This window comes from Osmerus mordax, chromosome 3 (genome assembly GCF_038355195.1).
Source record: "Osmerus mordax isolate fOsmMor3 chromosome 3, fOsmMor3.pri, whole genome shotgun sequence".
In the NCBI taxonomy this organism is placed as follows: domain Eukaryota; kingdom Metazoa; phylum Chordata; class Actinopteri; order Osmeriformes; family Osmeridae; genus Osmerus; species Osmerus mordax.
Window position 1 is genome coordinate 9,156,066 of NC_090052.1, and position 21,659 is coordinate 9,177,724.

Here is a 21,659-nt window from a genome sequence, read left to right on the forward strand (position 1 = left end):
GGCTTTTATCCAAAGTGACGTAGAAATATTGACTATAAAAAGTACAGCAGAAGATCAAGGATCAGAAGTGAATCGCTCTACAGTATTTCAGTGGTCAGTCAAGGAACAGTCTGTATTTTCTATCCACAATAACCACATCTCAGCTACCAGGCATGGTGGAAACAATATAATATAATATAATATATAATAATTTAATATTATAATAATTAAATATTATATAATCGTTAACCTGTCCAGACAACTGGAAATCATGTCAAGTATACTAAGGCGCATTTCCGTAACAAAGACTGTTACATGGCACTAACCACTGTAATTAGAACTGTGAACTTCTAGTCCTTGTTTGCTGCAGTTACTGTATGCACGCTGCTTTTGAGATGTGTCTGCAAAATGAACAAATGTAAACATTAAAGGTTATGAGGGACAATAGAAAACTGGAAAATAAAATAAAAGAGGATAGTACAAGAAAGAAAGAGACGGAAGGAAGATACAAATAAAACCTTCACTTTATTTGAGCGTTTTCACATTGACAGAGGATGTAAACCATGATGGGTGTAGCTACAAATGTTAGCCTATAGGGGAAGGTAGCATTCTTAGAATATGTATGATGTTGAGATAAAATGTGGCTATGATTAGAGCCCGACCTGATTAGAGCATTTTCCAAACTATCGTATTTATAATGGCCGATAAATGAATATGAATGTTTAAAAATATATATATATAATTATTTTTGTATTTATTTTTATTATTGTGTTTTTGTTCAAAGGACTTTAAGTTTCATATCTTAAGTTTGTATTTTTATACATTTTATTTATCAGAACTAATATATTTTGATGTTCCTCTGTTCTGGTGTGACAATAAAACAAACACGTTTATTTTTAAACTGCATTATCATATTATTTTAGTGAGGAAATAATAACAGGAGTCAGATGGCTGAGTGGTTAACCCTGTAAAGGCCGAATTATACTTCTCCGACTCTGTTACGGACAGACAGACGGAGTCGGACGAATTGGTTCAATTTATAGTACTCCGAAGGCTGTGGGTGCTGAAAACAATTCACCGCCAGAAGAGTAGGTGGCGCAACGTTTTTTTGTAAGAAAAGGCTCAAGACGCACTTGTTCCGGGAGTACAACGGTACTTAGGAACGGTTCGCTTGACCCGATGTTAGTTTCCTCAAGGATCACAATGACTCTTGCTTAGAGACTTGTTGCTCTTGTGGTTAGTGGTAACTGATTAAAATTTTTGTTCTCGCTGTGATATATTGTTTAATTACTGTTGCTTGCTTTTTTCCACAGGTACACTTGCACTTATAGCTGTTCATGTTGTTTAATTGTAACTTGTTTAACTACATGCTCTTATGGTTCTTCCCTTTGGCACTTACTTTGGTTGTTCACAATGTGTGCTTCATGTTTTGGCTACTCGCGATGTTTTTTGGCTATCTTGTTGTTATGATCAGTGACCTATGCACTTTGTAAAGCTTTCTCTTGGAAGTCGCTTTGGATAAAAGCGTCTGCTAAATGAATAAATGTAAATGTAAGTCGTCGTCGAGTGTTTATTTACCTAGGTTATCGAGAAGTCGGAGCAAATTTACAAATTTGCCGTTTCATCAATAAAATACGCACATTTTCAGCAACTACACTGCCCATTTCTCGTCACATTTTAATTCAGATGCTGATTTACATGTACTGTTTAGCTGAAATATGAATTGTAAAAACTTACAGCAATGGCGGTCAAAGGATTCTGTTCGTCCTGTTTATCACGGCAACCCCGCCCCCGCCGCAAGCGGTTCTTAATACGGACCAATCACAGCCAAGGGGCAGCCGTAAAATGACGGACGGACAGACGGATAGTCAGGAAAATCAGGAGGTGCACGTAGGGCACGGAGGGGGGAATTCCTTGTCCCTGTGTCCGTCGCCGTAAAAACTGAGAAGTATAAATCGGCCTTTAGACCCAAACATAAAAATAATGTTTTTTTTTTTGTCAGATGAGTCTTCTGATGAAGATAATTAAGGATTAATTCAAAAAATATGTTTTTGTACGTTTTTAGGGAAACGTTGTAATAATGCAACGTTGGGCCTAGTTGGGAGCAGAATTTCAGCATTTGCTCTCAAACTGTCAGAACAAATACACAAAACAACTAATGGTTAATTTGGAGTGTGGATTGCTTACATAGCCCTATAACAGTACATTTCATTAATAATAATCACCCAAGTCATATTTTGATGAATCAGAATTTATAAAAAAAAATAAAAAATAAAAATGGACAAATATTATAAAAACAGAATGAAAACTTCAAAGACCCCGGGGTCCATTGTTCACGTGCAATGGTAGTCCCAAAAGCGGTTCCTTTCCTCTAAAAAGCAGAGACGGAGATTGCGCTTTCTGCAGAGCGTATTAGAATATCCATTAATGCAGTGTCTGCAGTGTCCTCTCGTTGTCTTCACCGGAAATGTGCGACCATGTCCCTGTGCACATCCGTTGGTGGTTCACATGCCCCATGTCCCACTGGCTGAAGATGGCCGCCCTCTACTTGGTGTTTTGACAACTATGTTTGTCAGGATGAGAGAGGAAGCTAGTTGCGCCTGAAACAGTCTCCTGTTCAACATCTTTTTCTTCGGAATATTGAGAGCCTTGCAGTCCCGTTTGTAGAGTAGACAGGCGTTGATCACAGCAATGATAATAGTGTGCCAGAAGATGTAACTGTATCAGCGGCGCAATTTCATGAGGAACTTGTATTTGGCTCCAAATGAGTCCAGCAAATCCACACCGCTGTATTTGTTGTATGCACCCACAATATGAGGTCTCTCAACTTCAATATAGGATTTTTTTTTTTTCGAGCGTTGAATCTTTTGCACAGGATCAATGCCAGCAAAGGATGACACAAGTGTGACTGCCCTGTTGTCATACCTCTTGACAGCGCATATGTTGTGGTTTGGTTGGTATGTGTTGGTTTGCTCGATGTCCTTACCATCATCATCATTAGTTGGACAATCAGTGGGTCTCTGATTCTCTTTTTCCACTCTCCACTCTTTCCACCCTTCCTCAACATTTTCAACCACCTCCTCATCACTCGAATCACTAGTCTGATTCCATGTCAATATCACTTTCTCCATTTTGGATAGCATCAATGAAATCATGCACACTGACGTAAACTCTCCTTGCTGGTGTCATTCTGAAATGGAAATAATAGAGTATGTTCAAGTATACCTAATTCCAATGCAAATAAATCTTATTCATGCAATACATTCCACTGAAGGCACACAATACTGTCTGGCTAGCCTAATGTGCTCTCTACTTAACATTCTAAAAGGAAGATACAACCCCCAGACCTCTTACATCCCCATATTGCAGAACATTCACACCTGTCCCTGAACAATGCACCATACATGCAACCCCCACATTCCAAAACATTTACACTTTTCCCTGAACAACCATCCTCCAAAGCATTCCACAAACAGTATTTGCCTTGTGCAACAAGCAGATATTTGGGCAAACAAGCAAAGTCCAAATAAAAAAAAAACAGTTGACTATATTTCACTGCTAACATAGAAATAACATTGATTTAGAAATCTTCAAATCTGGTCTAAACTGAAAATTATAACAAATAACCCATTTGTAAAGTGTGAATCATCAAATACATTATATTTTTGTAAGTATTTATCCTGTATCTGAACATTCGAGAAGTGTAATGTCTCCATGTAGAGTGCAAGGTGCAATTTCTATTTTAGCTACCATTTTGACCCAACGTTGTAAAGTTACAACAAAGACAAAACAAGCTGAAAATCAAATGTGATGCATGAATTCTACAATAATTTAGTATTTACATGAACTACATATTCTAACAAGCACCCAAAAAATTATTTCATGGAATTTACTTACTTCAATGATGATATATCCAGTCAAATGAAACAAGGAGATTCGCTTCCAGGAAAGTTGGCTGGTGGAATGAGTTCATGGCCTTATAGCCAGATCTATATACACATTTAGTATCCAATGGCATTGCAAGGCAATACAAAAAATGGGGAAAATGTGTTTTTTGGAGAGCTAAAGGTGACGTTGTAGTATTACAACAAGGGGTCTTACAGGGTTAAGGAATCGGGATATTAATCAGAAGGTTGCCAGCGTTGACGTTGTGTCCTTGGGCAAGGCACTTACATTTACATTTACATTTATTCATTTAGCAGACGCTTTTATCCAAAGCGACTTCCAAGAGAGAGCTTTACAAAGTGCATAGGTCACTGATCATAACAACAAGATAGCCAAAAAACATCACGAGTAGCCAAAACATGAAGCACACATTGTGAACAACCAAAGTAAGTGCCAAAGGGAAGAACCATAAGAGCATGTAGTTAAACAAGTCACAACCAAACAACATGAACAGCTATAAGTGCAAGTGTACCTGTGGGAAAAAGCAAGCAACAGTAATAAAACAATATATCACAGCGAGAACCAAAAATTTAAATCAGTTACCACTAACCACAAGAGCAACAAGTCTCTAAGCAAGAGTCATTGTGATCCTTGAGGAAACTAACATCGGGTCAAGCGAACCGTTCCTAAGTACCGTTGTACTCCCGGAACAAGTGCGTCTTGAGCCTTTTCTTGAAGGTGGAGAGACAGTCAGTGTCTCTGATGGAGGTGGGGAGTTGATTCCACCACTGGGGGGCCAGACAGGAGAAGAGCTTGTGTTGGGACCGGGCGGTCTTGAGCGGTGGGACCACCAGGCGGTTGTCTGAAGAAGACCGTAGGTGGCGGGTGGGGGTGTAAGGCTGCAGGAGAGACTTGATGTAGACGGGTGCAGTCCCGTTCACTGCTCGGAAGGTCAATACCAGGGTCTTGAATCTGATACGGGCCATGATAGGTAGCCAGTGGAGAGAGATGAGGAGCGGGGTAACATGGGAGCGTCTGGGTAGATTGTAGACCAGGCGGGCCGCCGCGTTCTGAATCCTCTGAAGAGGGTGGGTTGCACATGCTGGGAGACCAGCGAGCAGAGAGTTGCAATAGTCCAACTTGGAGAGGACGAGTGCTTGGACTAGCAGCTGGGTGGAGTGCTCAGACAGGTATCTCCTGATCTTCCGGATGTTGTAGAGGGTGAATCTACACGACCGGGAGACCGCAGCAATGTGGGCCGTGAGGGAGAGCTCGTCGTCCATGGTAACCCCAAGGTTCCTGGCAGAGGATGAAGGGGTCACCGTCGCAGATCCCAGGGTGATTGAGAGATCGTGGGAGATGGAGGGTTTAGCCGGGATGATGAGAAGTTCTGTTTTGGCGAGGTTCAGCTGGAGGTGGTGCTCGGTCATCCAGGCGGAGATGTCTGTGAGGCAGGCCTCAATCCTAGCTGAGATCCCCGGATCGGTCGGGGGGAACGACAGGTACAGCTGCGTGTCGTCAGCGTAGCAGTGGTAGGAGAAGCCATGGGAGGTGATGATTGGTCCAAGTGAGGTGGTGTACAGAGAGAAGAGGAGGGGTCCAAGGACGGAGCCCTGTGGGACACCAGTGGAGAGCTGGCGAGGGCCCGACAGTTTGCCTCCCCAGGAAACCTGGTAGGATCTTCCCGACAGGTAGGATGAGATCCACTGGATCCACTTCACCCTACTTGCCTCTGGGAATGTCCCTGTACTTACTGTAAGTCGCTCTGGATAAGAATGTCTGCTAAAAATGACTACAAATAACTGTTAGGGGAAAAATCCTTTATCGGTCGGGCTCTAGCTATGATACAATAACAATGCTTGCAATTGGTCTTCATTGCCCACTCGTGACATTGCTTACAATTACATATAGAGGTTTCACACTGATTTGTCTTCTTGACCAGGGCAACAGTTGCTCTTTACACAAAACTAACTTATAATCTTCTTCCAATTGCACGTTCAAGTTGCCCTGCACACTACACAATGGTATTTTAATTTAAGAGACAGAATACAAATAGATCCCAATCGCTGTTAAAGAGTTTGTTGTAAGCTGGGAAAACCAAAAGCCACAGTAACGACTTTTCAACTCTTCAGGCATGATTTTCAACAACAGTGAAAATGATATAGCATTGAGCACGGAACACTGGCAGGGGCACCAATTAGCCTTCTCTATATCGCATACACAGGACGATACACCAATTAGGCAGTTTGGTGTAAAATTGCATCAGTAATCCCTGTTCGTGGTGTGAAATGTACCCCAAAAATAAATCAGGGGGAAAAAAGTAACTTTAAAAGAGCTTTGACTGACCTGTTTTCCAACATCTTCCAGTGGCGTGGCCATGGTGTGTTCTGAGGACATATGGGACGCACAGTTTAAACACAATGTCCCTAAACAGCGCTCAAACACACACAAACACAGGTTTACTCAAAAGAGTACACACAGACGGTTGAGGCTTGGACACATGACACACCATGACATGATTTAAATACACACACACTAGTTCTATGGTAGTAAGTGTAGTGACGGAGTACAGTTACTCATATCGATGAAGATGTAGTTCGACATATCACCTATCCTGATGACATCTCTGGGGCACTGATCTTCATCCTCATCCTCCTCTTCATCTTCAGCTGAAGCTTGGCTGAGGATGATTGGGAACACTCTGCCCTCTCTTCCCTCCATGGGTACACTCTCTCTGGGCCTTAAGTAGGATCAGAGGCCAACATTAGCTAGTAGCCCCTGCGTAGAGGTCTAACTAGCATGCTTGTCGTGCACACACACAAGTCCTACTGTATTCTATACCTAGAGGTTGTTGGGTGTTAAGAGGTTCACGTTATTCAATGTTCGCTCTGGATAAGAGTGTCTACTAAATGACTAAATGTAAATGTTATCTGTGTGAACGTTGAGGTAGTGCCAGTAAAATAGGAGAAAACTCATTAATTGATACTAATACAAACACCATAACAGTTTATCTAGTTTATAACAGTAATACTAGTTAAGATATGTCTGGTCACGAGGAAGGATGGATTAACAGCTGAGGCAAGGATCACCACCTGCGGGCCACCTCCAGGTCTCCATCATCATCCAGCACCGGCACGGGCTCCCCAGCTCCTCCTCCCTCGGCTTCTGTCTCATTCCCGCCTCCGTCGGGCCCCTTTGTATCTCCGCCGCTGGCATCTCTCTCCTGTGTGTCCTTCTCAAGATCTTCCCTGCTGGAAAGGGGTGCAGGGTTGCACGCTTCCTGCTTCTCTCCATCTTCCCAGATGATCTTGAACCAAGAAATGAAGACTGGAGGCAGAGACGAAACAAAACGGAAAAAAACACAAGTGCCCTAGCAGTTAACAGAATTTTAGACATAGAATTGAATGAAGGAGAGTGCAAAATTACATGGTAGAAACCTGATATCAAGTAAAAAACTTCTGAAATTTGAACACAGTTACAGTATTTTGGGGGGTTTGGATAAACAAGAAGGTAGGATGAATGGAAAACCATACATACAATGTGAACATAATATCAAAGAATCAATCGTACAGTGCATGTACAAATTTGAAATTACTTCAAGAGGGTCAATACAGCAAGTACATCCTTTAAAATTCAAACCCAACCAAACCATTCTACAAAAGGGGAAAACAAACACTTTAGATCCCCTGTTTTTTGAACCACAACAAAGGAATAGGGAGAAATCTATAGCTAAGACAAAGGCCAGGGTTAACCTTGTTGCTATGGATGATGTCAACAAGTTTACTAACTATGCCCACAGTGATTGGCTAATAGGGGATGGCTCTCTGTCAATGATTTCATCAGAACGAGGTATAATGTTTGCGATATGTGAAGTTTTTTAAATAAAAAGTGTTTCCATATTCAAATAAAGATGTTCAATTGTAGGTTGTGTCACTAATTTAAAAAGTAAATGTTTAGCTAATCGTCAGTCTCTTACATGTGAAACTCGTAAAGAAATAGCAAATATGCATAAAGGCCGCCGTCTGATCTAAGAAGCTCCAATTTAGTATAGAGCCATGAGCTCAAGGTTTCTTCTACTCTTTAAACATTGTTCGGACTATATCATGCCTGCCATCATCTGTTGGGCTCATTAGGGCTGTGAGTCATTGAGTGTGGCAACAAACCATTGTGCAGAGGGCATGTCGAATACCTGGCTGTCCCCCACGGTTGAGGCGTGTCATAAGATGGCGTGCGTTTGGAAGAAGCATGTGTACATCTGACAGCACTGTGTCATGGCGGTATGTGATCTGGTCCATTGCTGCCCTAGCATGGCTCTGGTACTCCAGAATACTGCTCCTAAATTATTGGATGACACACATACAAACACATACACAGGTCATTTTTACATAACAGATTGGAGGTCCACCTAAGTGTGTGCAGTATGGTGAGCTTTGGACCATTGTTTTGCAAAAATAAACCCCACATTGGAATCTTTGTCTGCTTTCTAGATTCTGCTTTAGAGGATGCAGTGAAAAGAGACCACAGATTTGTGCTATTTTTTAGTTGTTTTTTTTTACCTTTATTTAACCCTTGTGTTATCTTCGGGTCATTCTGACCTATCAATCATTGTGACCCACCGTCGTATTGCGACAACTTACCGCATACAAAAACAAAGTTAAGCATTTTCTTTTAACCGTCGGGCTGTCCCACATTGCGAAGGTTAAAAGAAAATGCTATTTATTTGTTTTTGTATTGGGTAAAATTAAAGCTCTGTAAACCTGTTGTGAGGACATCAAAACAGTGGACCAGTGAGGCTATGGAGGATCTGCGGGCGTGCTTGGACTGTACTGACTGGGATATGTTCACGACTGCTACCAATAGTCTGGATGAACTCGCAGAGGCTGTGACATCATACATCAGCTTCTGTGAGGACTGCTGTATTCCAACACGCACCAGGGTGAACTTCAACATCGACAAGCCCTGGTTCTCAGCAGAGCTCAGAAGATTGAGGTCAGAGAAGGAGGAAGCATTTCGGAGTGGGGATAGAGACAGATTCAAGGAGTCGAAGAACATGTTTAGCAAGGCGGTGAGAGAGGCTAAACGACTGTACTCAGAGAGACTGAAGCGTCAGTTCTCTGCTAACGACTCTGCTTCTGTCTGGAGAGGGCTCAGGCAGATTACCAACTACAAGCCCAGAGCCCCCCACTCCACTAACGACTCCCGCCTGGCCAATGACCTGAATGAGTTCTACTGTAGATTTGAAAGACAATTGGACAGTCCTGACCTACCCCTTCCCACCCACGAGGCCTCCTCCCTCACCCCCTCTACAGTGACGACTCTCTCCATTCAGGAGGGTGAAGTTAACAGACTTTTCAAGAGGCAGAACCCCCGCAAAGCAGCTGGGCCGGACTGTGTCTCTCCTGCCACCCTCAAGCACTGCGCTGACCAGCTGTCTCCGGTGTTCACCTACATCTTTAACACCTCCCTGGAGACATACCATGTGCCAGCCTGTCTCAAGTCCTCCACCATCATCCCTGTGCCCAAAAAGCCAAGGCCAACAGGACATAGTGACTACAGACCCGTCGCCCTGACCTCTGTGGTAATGAAGTCTTTTGAGCGCCTTGTGCTGGCACACCTCAAAGCCATCACGGACCCTTTCCTGGACCCACTGCAGTTTGCCTACAGAGCCAACAGATCTGTGGATGACGCCGTTAACATGGCCCTCCACTTCACCCTACAGCACCTGGACTCCCCAGCATCCTATGCCAGGATCCTGTTTGTGGACTTCAGCTCTGCCTTCAACACCATCATTCCCGCCCTGCTTCAGGACAAGCTCTCCCAGCTGAACGTGCCTGACTCCACCTGCAGATGGATCACAGACTTCTTGTCTGACATGAAGCAGTGCGTTAAGCTGGGAACACAAGTCTCTGACTCCCGGTCCATCAGCACCGGATCTCCTCAGGGCTGCGTCCTTTCCCCTCTGCTCTTCTCCCTGTACACCAACATCTGCACCTCCAGTCATCCGTCTGTCAAACTTCTGAAGTTTGCGGACGACACCACCCTCATTGGGCTCATCTCTGACGGGGATGAGTCTGACTATAAGTGGGAAGCTGACAACCTGGTGCAGCCAGAACAACTTAGAGCTCAATGCTATTAAGACAGTGGAGATGGTTGTGGACTTCAGGAAGAATACAGCCCCACTCACCCCCATCACCCTGTGCGACTCCCCAGTCAACACTGTTGAGTCCTTCCGCTTCCTGGGCACCATCCTCTCCCAGGACCTCAAGTGGGAACTGAACATCAGCTCCCTCACCAAAAAAGCACAACAGAGGATGTACTTCCTACGGCAGCTGAAGAAATTCAACCTGCCAAAGACAATGATGGTGCACTTCTACACAGCCATCATTGAGTCCATCCTCACCTCTTCCATCACCATCTGGTACGCTGCTGCCACTGCCAAGGACAAGAGCAGACTGCAGCGTACCATCCGCACTGCTGAGAAGGTGATTGGCTGCAATCTGCCTACCCTCGAGGACCTGCACACCTCGAGGACCCTGAGGCGTGCGAGGAAGATTGTGGCCGACCCCTCCCACCCTGGTCACTCCCTGTTCTAGCTACTCCCCTCTGGCAGAAGGCTGCGGTCCATCAGGACCAAAACCTCACGCCATAAGAACAGTTTCTTTCCATCTGCTACTGGCCTCTTCAACAAGGCCAAGGACTCCCATTGACATTCATTCACGTATATAACTATTACAAGTCCATCTAATGGCAATTACAGTATGCACAAGCCACCTTACCTCAGTATCCGTTTGCACTATGTTGACCACTCACGCTGCTCATTCTTATTATTTTTATATATATTTTATTTTATATTTAAATTGTTTTATTATTAGATTGTTTAGTTCTTAGAAATAGTTAAACTTTTGTACTTTTACTTAATTTAAGATTCGTATATGTTTAGTGTTTTGCACCTCCCTGCCACAGTAAATTCCGTGTTTGTATAACATACATGGCGAATAAACCGAATTCTGATTCTGATTCTGAATTGCATAGTAAACAAACCACAAATGTACCAAACTTACAAATTGATGTCTGACTGCACAGAATGACAACATGAGTCCAAGGTAATGTTTAGATTAGGCCTACATAAAGCACAAAAAACTCTATTTGCACTGAAATGAATACTGAAAAAAAACTGCATTAACTATTGATGCCCCTGCCAAAGCTAATATCAAACTTCGCCCTTGAAGTGTCGGAATAGTAGGATAAACAAGGGAAGCTTGTAGCACCAAAGACTTACGGTACGTGTCCACTACAGCGTTTTTTTAACGATCTGCACCGCTTGCCTTCCCACAGTACACCACGCTCGGGGGCGTGTTAGACAACTTAACCCTTGTGTTATCTTCGGGTCATTCTGACCCATCAGTCATTGTGACCCACCGTCGTATTGCGACAAATTTACCTCATACAAAAACAAAGTGAAGCATTTTCTTTTAACTGTCGGGCTGTCTCAGACCCCCCACATTGGAATGGTTAAAAGAAAATTATTTTTATTTGTTTTTGTATTGGGTAAAATTGGGTAAACACAACGATGGTTCGTTATGAACCTTTGGGTCATGTGACCCGAAGGCAGCACGAGGGTTAAGACAGAGTTGTAGTTCTCTAAGGTTACTGTTGTAGACATGGCCAAGCGTGCAAACGTGGGTTCTTGTACTCACAATATCGATCAAAATATAACTTTTACACAACATTTGTGTGCTAGATCACAGTAGACTACATGTTACGCCACCAGTCACTCAACCAGTCGTGTCAGCTGGACTAGCGAGCTAGCATGGCACAGAACATTCACGTACACTGACAACATCGGCAACCCTGCACCATGCATTATTATTTGAATGTAATGTTTAAATTCAGGCTCGTCACATTACGTAACTTTGTTCTGAACAGGACTGGGTGTGCAGCCACACGATAAGTTTCTCCTCCATCTTGAAACTGAGAAAGGTTTACCATGACCAACGGTTGCTACGTCACAAGAAACCAATCCGATTGGCCAACGCTAGCGGTTAACGCTCCTGTGGTGGAAATTTGGAATACAGTTATAATGTGTGTGTTTTATATATGATGAATGTGTTTTAGGAGAAGTTTACAGTTGGTTAAGAAGCTTGATACAATGAATGTTGAATCAACTCCATTTGGTAGAGATGCCATTTGCAGTTTATGACACCTGGGGAGGATGAGACAGCTGGTCTGGAGACAATGTGGATTCAATTGTATTGTTATTGTGATCTGAGGGAGCAGTTTAAGATAGATGAACTGATCAAGCTGCTCTGACCCTTCCTGTTGCATGGGTGTTGTTAATTAAATACTTGTTTGAAGATGTCCACACAAAGGACAGTTGACCATTTGACTGGTGAACTCCTGTGGCTTTAGTATCTACTGGTTTGGGGAGAGATGCCACATCAAAGAACTGTGGGACACTTGGTATGGAGTCAAACTGTCACTGAGCAGTGCTGACCAATCACAGAGTTTGCTACATTGATGGATTGACCATCAGAAGAACCATTTGATCTAAAGTTTATATAAGGCAGGGTTTTAGGGTTGTTCTTCATCACTCTTGCGAACGATCTGTGGCTAGCACCCCATTTGAAACATACTGCTACATTTTTATCCGCCTCAGAAGAACAGTGGTGGAGGAGTGTAGAGTTATGTTTCTTCAAGCTCCGCAGCCCGGCCAAGTGCCAGCGAAAACACCAAGAAGAACAAACATTACAAACAAACAACAACAGAACCTTATGAGTCAAAAAGGGAAAGGGCATTTGTAAAAAGCTGAAGTGATGAATTCGACTGGGTGCGTTGTGAAGAAGGAGTGATGTTCTGCGGCGTCTGCCGGGGACAACCCAACTTGGCTGACAAGTGGCGTTAGCTAGCTAGCGTCGGCAGCTGTGTACCTTGTATCGGTTAAATGTAGAGCTACAGTTATCAGCTAATATTCAACTGTAAAGTTGCTACACCTTTAAAGGATCCCTTGGTAAATCAATCTCTGCCAGGTAGAAAGTGAAATTGTAGAAAACAGTGGCAAAATGTATTGTTATGTCTACAAAATTAGTTTTTTCTATATAGTATAAGTTTAGCTAGCTTGCAAATACTGAGGATATATAGCCTAAGTTGAGTTAGCCAATGTCGTTAGTGATGCTAGCTAACGTTAGTTTGCTTGCTGTAGGCCTATAGAACATTTCACTGGGTCGTACAGCTGTTTGATTTACTGAAATTATTATGAAATGTTATGTTCTACTAGCCATTTGCCTACTTTAGAAAGTCACAGTATTTCCAAGCCCTGATAATGTAACCGAGACAACACAGTTAATAAGCCCCCGTTCAAGTGTTGAGCATTAAATTAGCTTCAAGGTCTTTAGAGTCTTGGGACAAAGCTGCAATACAGTACATAACAGAACATTTTTCATTCTGCAGAAATTGTGTACATGTATGTAACAAATAACACCTAAATTGTTAACTATATTATTTGTATAATATTACAGCTCATCTTCGTTGGTCAAAGAGACAAGTGCCTTCAGACATGACACACTGCTCTCCCACGGGACCAGCAAACGCCACCAGCACTGTGCTGTTGCTGAGAAGGCAAAAGATCCTCATGCAAAAGTGCCAGCTGTAGTCCAAGGAGTAAAAAAAAAAAAGGACCCGGCAATGTTTAATAAAATGAAGAATGTTATGCACACAGCCTATTACATTGCAAAGGAGGCGCAACCCTCCACTCAATTTCCTGAACTTCATGGGCTCATTAACAGGACCGGTGGGGCACTCCCAGACAGCTACAAATCAGACAAAGCTTGTGCTCGGTATGTCACACACAGACCAAATCCAGTAGCCGAACAATGCTTTCTTGTGTGCATTACCCAAAGTGTTAACATAATAATGTTGTTCTTTGCAGCTTCATTTGTAACATATATGATGTGGAGAGGGAAAAGCTCATGGAGAAGTTGAGGAAAGCCAAACACTTCTCCATCATGATTGCTGAGGCAACTGATGGTGGCACCGTTGAAAATGAAGCTGTCTATGTCCACTTCATGGCAGACGAAGGTCCAGTAAATGCTTTCCTCTCTATTCAGGCTGTTAAACAAGGAAATGCGTCTGGGATCCTGGATGCCATCTATGCAGGTAATGTGGAATGGTTGTATGGTAGATTAACTGTGCACAAGTGTTTTCACTTCAAATATCATTATGATATTGGAATAAACAACGCAATTGACAAGTGAACCTGATTTGGTTGCAACTCCTTTAATCCAGAGGGGTTTGTTTTTGCAATGCAATATCTATGTTTTCATGTTTACATTTTAATGAATGGTGCTCAACTTCTCTTTTATTGTTTTTCTTCAAAGCATTTGAAGAAGCTGGCATTGATGACTGGAAAGACCGGCTAGTGGGATTTGGCAGCGATGGAGCAGCAGTCAATGTCGGATGCAGCAATGGGGTGGCAGCGCAGCTTCTGAGGGACATCCCATACCTCATCTCCATACACTGCATAGCTCATCGCCTGGAGCTGGGTGTGAGTCAAGCAATTAAAGAAAATACCAACATGGTCCAGCTTCAGAATACACTGAAGAACCTATATTACCTGTACCACTACTCCCCCAAGGCTCTCAGGGAGCTTCACCAGGTTGCTGAGGCCCTGGAGGAGAAGGTACTGAAGCCGTCAAACCTCCATGGTGCCCGATGGCTACCATATGTGCATCGTGCAACAAAGGTCAGTGCTAAATTAACTACATCTTTTTCAGTAGATATTATTCACGATTAATGCGAAATGGATATTATGTAATCATGATTTTCTTTTTTTGTAGATTGTATGCCATAGTTACTCTGTCCTCCTGGCCCATTTTGAGGACATGGCAAGCATGGAAAGGAGCCCCAAACCATCATCAGCTGTTGTTGGAAGAGCGAAACATGTATCTCAAGAACCTGCACCATTTAATCTTCCTACACTTCATGTGTGACGCACTTGATCATCTTGCGCTTTTGAGCAAAGAGTTCCAGAAAGACAACAACACAGTGTGTCAAGCGGTTGAAAGCCTGGAGACATGTTACTGGAACCTGACAGCACTCAAGACAGAAATGGGTCCACAGATGGCCAAAGTCTACGAGGCAGTGAACAGTGACAAATGGAGAATATAGAGGAGTGCAGTTCCAGGTTCGACATGCTGTTCCGAGCTTGGAAGCAGAACGAGCTGCCGTGATTGGTAAGAAGAAATGTAGTGTTAGTTACATTATGTAGATTGGCACTCTAATTTAATGTAGTGGCAATGGTGTAACTCAAATGATTATGTTTTGATCCAAACAGATGCCATCATCTTTCACTTAGAGGAGAAGCTGAGGGACCTTCAAAGGGGCAGTCCAGTCAGTAAATTTAAGGCCTTTGATCCCTCTTGCTGGCCCAAATGGGATAGGTCAGACGTCAGTGCTCAATTCAGGAAGAGTGGTCAGGAATATCTGAGGGCACTGACTAGTCACTTCAGTGTCCTCCTGTGTAGGGAGGGCATAAGCACAGAAGATGTAATGTCCAACTTTCAAGACTACAAGGTGTTTGCCCAGGAGAGAACATCTGTTCCAATGAGGGACACATTCTTAAATATTCTGAAGTCAGGTGTGTGTGTGTACTACTATAAGAAATTGACACAAATTCTGAATGATTACTGTAGGAGTTCATTCTCGATAGCCTTTTCTATATGTAACACCTCCTGGTGGCAGAGTAGTGTTAACAGTTAAAGTATCCTAAAACAGGATAAGTGAGACAAGGAAAACGTGGTGCCATTCAGGACGGTTGCTGTCATCAAATGAGACCGATAAAATATAACCTTATCTTTTCTTATCTTTTCAGATGAGAGATGTGAACGGTTCAGGAGTTTGGTGACACTCCTGAAAGTTTACTTGTTCCTGCCAGTCAGCACAGCTGTGTGTGAAAGAGGGTTCTCAACCATGAAACGGATCAAATCTGACTGGAGGACCAGCCTCAGCTCAGTACAGCTTTAGAGGCTGATTTTTCTGTCGGTAGAGGGCCCAAAGTTGCAAGACTTTGATGCTGGATTGGTGGTGGAGAGGTGGTGGACCTGCAGCCAAAGGCAGCACCGCCCAGGATTTAACCCCTGGGAATCAAGGCGTCGGCCCGAAGACGAATAGTGTTCCAGTTATGTTGTCTTTCCCTGTCACATCACCCATTTCTTCTTTCTCCCCATTTTGTTCTACACCCTCGTTATTTCAACTTAAATGTACCTATAAAGGGAGAAGGGAATGAAAACATGTATATAAATGATAATAATAAAAATTATTAGTGGTGGGCCGTTATCGGCGTTAATGCGCGCAGCGCGTTATTTTTTATCGGCGCTAAAAAATATATCGCCGTTAATCTATTCTCAAAGTTGGGAGCTGGGTCAATAGACCAATTATTTGTTTGTAAACATTCGGGATGCGCGCGCAATGTGGTTGCAGAAAACCGGGAAAGGATAGCCTTTATAATGGCTAGAGAAGTACACGGATTATACATATAGTTCGATTTAAAAAGACCAAAAAGGTCGAGGAGGGCATCCTTTAAGAGAGAAAGTGATTCCCTATTGATCTGTCACATCAGAATTTTGATTTGGGTTACGAAAGTCTTGAAATTTGAGTGAGAATGTCGCATAGTCTTAGGCAGCCATGTCTTAACGTCATGTCACAAATTTAATCATTTTACAGTTTTACTGTCAATTCTACACCTAAAAAGTCGAGCAGGGCAGCTTTCAAGAGATATGGGAATTCTGCCAGATGGTCCGATTATTTTTGTGATGTGTAAAACTGGCAATCTGAGTGAGACTGCGTCCCCGTTACACTGTTTTGACGTTGTTAGCGTCAGTCAGACTCGGGTTGCTCAGAGTGTGCACAATGTTGTATTTCACTCCATTCTACACTATAAACGTCAGGGAGGACTGCCTTTTGTAGATACAAGCCTGCTGAAGATAGCCAGCATCTCGGATTTCTTTAACCAAGCCTGCTTCATTCATCATTTGCCTGAGAAAGTGACCTCCGTTAGCCAGGCTAGTTTTGCCCTATTACTTGGTCAGGCTATTTAAAGGTATCGGGGTCAAGTGACTTTTGTGCATGGACAAATGAAACGTAAATGTACTTGTCCAAAGGACAAGAGCCTCAAAAAGTTAATGTCAAGCCCTGAAATCCAGTGGCCAGAGATATATGATGACCTGATCGACACTCCAAGTGTATTACACCTGGGAGAAGTTCATCTTTTGCATCCGACATGCGCAGTGGAGCATGCTTGACAGTCGTGACGTAGGGTGATAATTGGTCTATACTTCGCAAGCTATGATGACTTTCACCTTGATATTTTAGCGCGGATGTATACCTAGCCGAATTGCACTGTAGGGGGGCGAGAACGAGTCTTCGAACCTGTGTGTATGCCTTGTGTATGAAATTATCACATCAAATGTGACGTGCTAACATGGATGCAGCTATGAAGCCGCCTGGTTTGCTTCAGGGAAAATGTATTTTTAACCCGTTAAGGAGTAGCGTCACACATGTGATCGTTCGAAAGCGGGCCCCACAGAGTACCGTCACACGTGTGATTCTGAACATTCCAACCGACTATTTTCCGATAGACAAAAACTATATGACAAACGCTATAGAATGGCTTCAAAATTTACAATTAGGAGGCTAACAAGTAACACTAGCAGGTAGTAGCATTGCTACGAGTATTATGCTAGGTTGCTAGGTAACGGAAGCTAACTAAAACTAGCTAGCTTCCGTTTTGGAAAAATAACTCACTCTGGTGGAAGCGTCGGTAATATTTAGAACTCACTCCTTAAAAGGTTAAGAAGCTTCCCAATGGAAACCTCGACAAGACTAAGGTTTTTTGCACCTTGTGCTATGCGGAATTAGTTTACTATAGGAGTTTTTCCGGTCTCAAATACCACCTAAACGCAAAGCATCCCTAAGCTAATGCGGAAGATGCCGGGCCAAGCACTGATGTAGCGCAGGGGAAGAGTCGTCGTCAAACTACTATGTTTGAGTGCAACCGAGGCAAGCCCGTCAGCACAGCTCTATCAGCCAAGCTAACTAATCTAATAAACAGTTAATAAACACAAGTATATCTTATTGAACATAATTTATTTTCATCACCAATTACCATAGTATAACAGCTTTCTCAAGCAGTTTGTGATGCATTTTGGAAACAGGAGATGAGCTCCTGGTCTAATGCGCCACCTGGCTTGAGAAACCCATTCACAAAGACTTACTTTTAGTCATTATTTGGGTAGCACACATATTCTGAATGCCTTGGGCGGATTTCAAATGAGTCATTTTAATCTAGATTAACGCCAAGATTACAGTGAGATTAATCTAGATTAAAAAAATAATCTATGCCCACCACAAAAAAATATACATTTTTACCCGGACAAGTGACTTTTGTGCATGGACAAGTGAAACATAAATGTACTTGTCCAAAGGACAAGTGCCTCAAAAAGTTAATGTCAAGCCCTGCATAAAGTTGAGATACTTCAACGCAACGCTTCGCTCGCCTTCCCACAATGCCCTAAGCAAGCGTTAACGCCTGGCTTCATTGAAAATGAATTGGAAGCCTGCGCTGCCCGCTCCGCTGTAGTGAACATGCACTGTTAGGGTGGGCTAATTATTTCAGCACAGCAGCCACCGCTACAATGAGTGCAGACTACTACTACATGATTAATGAATAGTCTCAAACTCAAATGCAGAATTTTTTCTAGATGTTAACCCCCTCACACAGGACATGTCTGCGGCGCGTTACGGCTAGGACGCAACTGTCGGAGCTGATCGCAGCCACTTTATTCAATGGTGCAGTTCGTGCCAGACGCCCCGCGGCGCGTTTTAGAAGCGTCCCAGACACGACCCTCCGCACAGCTCCGCCAGAGATAGGTAGCTTTTCTATTTATGACGGAGGATGCTTCCAAGCCATACGGTAAAATACAAATAAAAAAAATTAAATCGGAGGCCATCTCCATAATGCGAGTTTTTTAACCAAATAAACGGGAAAGTAACTGACATGCCAGGCTTAAATTTGCTTTAAGCTCCTGTCAACACAATGGCACTTTGGTTCAAGAGAAGCTCACTGGAGCTCAACATCACCAAGACCAAGGAACTGTGTTGCCATAGGGGCCGACTGCTTGATACTCCCCATCCACTATCCACACCATTGAGACTGGAAGGGCAAGTAGTGGAACAGGTTGATAGTTTCAAGTACCTTGGTACAAGAGTTGAGTAGTGAGTGACGAGTGGTTGTCAAATTGTAATTCTCTAATCTCAATAACATTTTTAACAACTGACACTGAAGTGAAGATGGCAGCAAAGGAGAGCTACAAGCTCAAACGGAAGCGACTTTTTGAATGTAACTAAGATGCACTATGTCGTCTGTCGTATGTTCCCGTCTAAAGCATACAAAAGTGGATCTTTTTACACAGGCACCAACAATTTTCAAAAACAATCCCTGACCAGCCATGCTAATAGCAGACAGCACCTGGTTTGCGTGACAGCTAAGCGGGTGGTGGACAATCCATCTTCCAGGCCGTTGACCATGCTGGTCAGGAATTTAAATGCAGATGTCCATCGTGTTATTGCACGACTTATAACAACGGCATATCACATAATTAAGACGGGCCAGCCGTTCGCCTCGTTCCTCCGGGCTATTGAACTGCAGCAGAAGAATGGTGTCGACTTGGGTACTCAGTATCATACTGATGAAATGCTATGGACGCTTTTATATATTAGGGTTGAGGAACCAGAGATTTCACAGTTAAAGCCAGACAGAGTTGTGCAGAGATGGCTGTCAGCAGGGGAGAGAGCACGTCATGTTTGAGGTTAAAAGTCAATTGTTTTGCTGACTATTACCTTTTTTATCACTCGAAATGTGATTTCATTTTTGTTCTTTTTATATCCAGGATGTGTTTAATAAATGGTTAAACATGTTAACAGAATAACATAACTTATAAGTCTTTGGTTTTGTTGTAACAATTATAAATTACAGCTTTTGGAGGGGGGGGCCAGTAAAAATTGTCTTGGGGCCAGTAAGTTTCAAACCCACCAGCCCAGTGGGGCAAGTGGCAAAAAATGTTACCGTTGAGCCCTATACAAGCAGTGAAAAGAAAATCCAACTTCCTCATCCAGGATGCCTCCCACCCCCTCCACCAAAGCTTTGAGCTATTACCATCAGGAAGAAGGTTCAAAGTGCCTCTGGCTAAAAAGTAATTACACAAAACATCCTTAATTCCCAATGCAATACATATACAAAGCTCATGCTACTGACACATCACACACACTCTGCCTTCAATCAAAATAACATTTTCTACATTTCTTGAATCTTTGTGGAACATGCCGCCGGTCACTTCAAAGTGCATTCAAACGCTGTGTGCATTCAAGCACCGTGTGAAGATTCCCGATCGTAATTCACTTCACTACATCGGCGAAAGGAGGCCAGAAGTCGAAGGATTTTAAATTATGGACGAGAGATTCTTCCTCGAAGTTGAGCAACACTAGTTGTATGAAACAAGAAATCCACTAAAGCCCACACAAATTTGTATCTAGCGAACTCGCCAATACAGCTACCTCGAGGCTTCTCTTCTGAGACTGGAGGGACTGCCTTTAAACTGAACACAAGCGCACTTGCTTATGTTTTATTCTAAATGGACCTTTGTTAGCTATCCAATTCACAAGCAGACAAGCTAGCATCTGGGCAGATGTAGGCTAGTGAATGAATGAAGGGGCGTGGACAGGTAGCTAGCTATATTAGCACTAGCGTTCTTGTCACAACTAAGCGGGCAAAGGAATAATTAAACTACAAGGAATACTACCTTGGCATACAATCGTGTCATTAAGGTGTGATAAGCGCTATGCAAACAAATCTGAGACTGCGAAAAAGAAACAAATAGATGTGCGTACTTCCAATGTCACCAACCACGTCCGTCGAAGTCCTGGGGTTGAGTGCAACATAGTAATACGCCATGCAAACAAACAGAAACGGACAACATCCCGGAACCAAAATGACTAGATTTTGTATTTTTCACAAAGCTAGGGTTTGGAAGTATGAGGTGGATATGAACTATGCAAAATATTTAATGCGAGAAAATCATTTACAATTCACATGTTTTACACATTTAGTGAAACCACGACATTAGGCAAATTATCGTCGTTGTTTATTCTAATTGAAAATGGTCGCTTATGACTTTATGAATTAAATACATTGTGTCACATTGACATCCCTTGCAAAAATAAGTATACTTCAAGTTTATTTTGTAAGTATACTTAGTATAAAAAGTATACTATTATCATGTTACTTAAAGTATACTAGCAGTGTACTTATTAGGGTTCCTCCGGTAGGAGGGTTGACCCGATTTTTTCAAATTTGGCCCAATGATATAACAGGTCACTCACTACTCCCAGACCGCTAATGGCCCATGTACGCCCATAGGTGGCGCTATAAAACACCCCCAAAGTCTACGTGATTTCTCCAGCGCCCCATAAGCCCAAAATGCCTGTAAATTGGTAGACATGCCTTAATTCTCATGGGGAACAAAAAATCCTCAAGGGCCCATATTGTCAGACTTATGAATTTTCTTGTACAGTCCAAATTTGGTACAACCTTCAAAACTCTTCTCCTCATGAACCATAGATCCAATCGACTTGAAATTTGTTATGGAATTGTAGAATACATGTCTTTCTATAGGGTCAAATTTCAGAATCAGGTTTATTCGCCATGTATGTTATACAAACACGGAATTTACTGTGGCAGGGAGGTG

The 21,659-nt window shown here is 42.8% G+C and overlaps 1 protein-coding gene across 1 annotated transcript in view; it reads right to left on the reverse strand.

Moving 5' to 3' along the window:
• mettl22 (methyltransferase 22, Kin17 lysine) overlaps positions 1–20,864 on the reverse strand; it is a 37,066-nt gene extending 16,202 nt beyond the window's left edge. The window contains exons 1-5 of the mRNA XM_067233462.1: positions 20,803–20,864; positions 8,054–8,199; positions 6,957–7,191; positions 6,474–6,604; positions 6,211–6,251 (exon numbers count right to left, since the gene is read on the reverse strand). Coding sequence (XP_067089563.1) covers positions 6,211–6,251; positions 6,474–6,604; positions 6,957–7,191; positions 8,054–8,159 — 513 coding nt within the window. The 5' untranslated portion in view covers positions 8,160–8,199; positions 20,803–20,864. The remainder of the gene's footprint in view (positions 1–6,210; positions 6,252–6,473; positions 6,605–6,956; positions 7,192–8,053; positions 8,200–20,802) is intronic.
• Between the last annotated feature and the right edge of the window lie 795 nt (positions 20,865–21,659).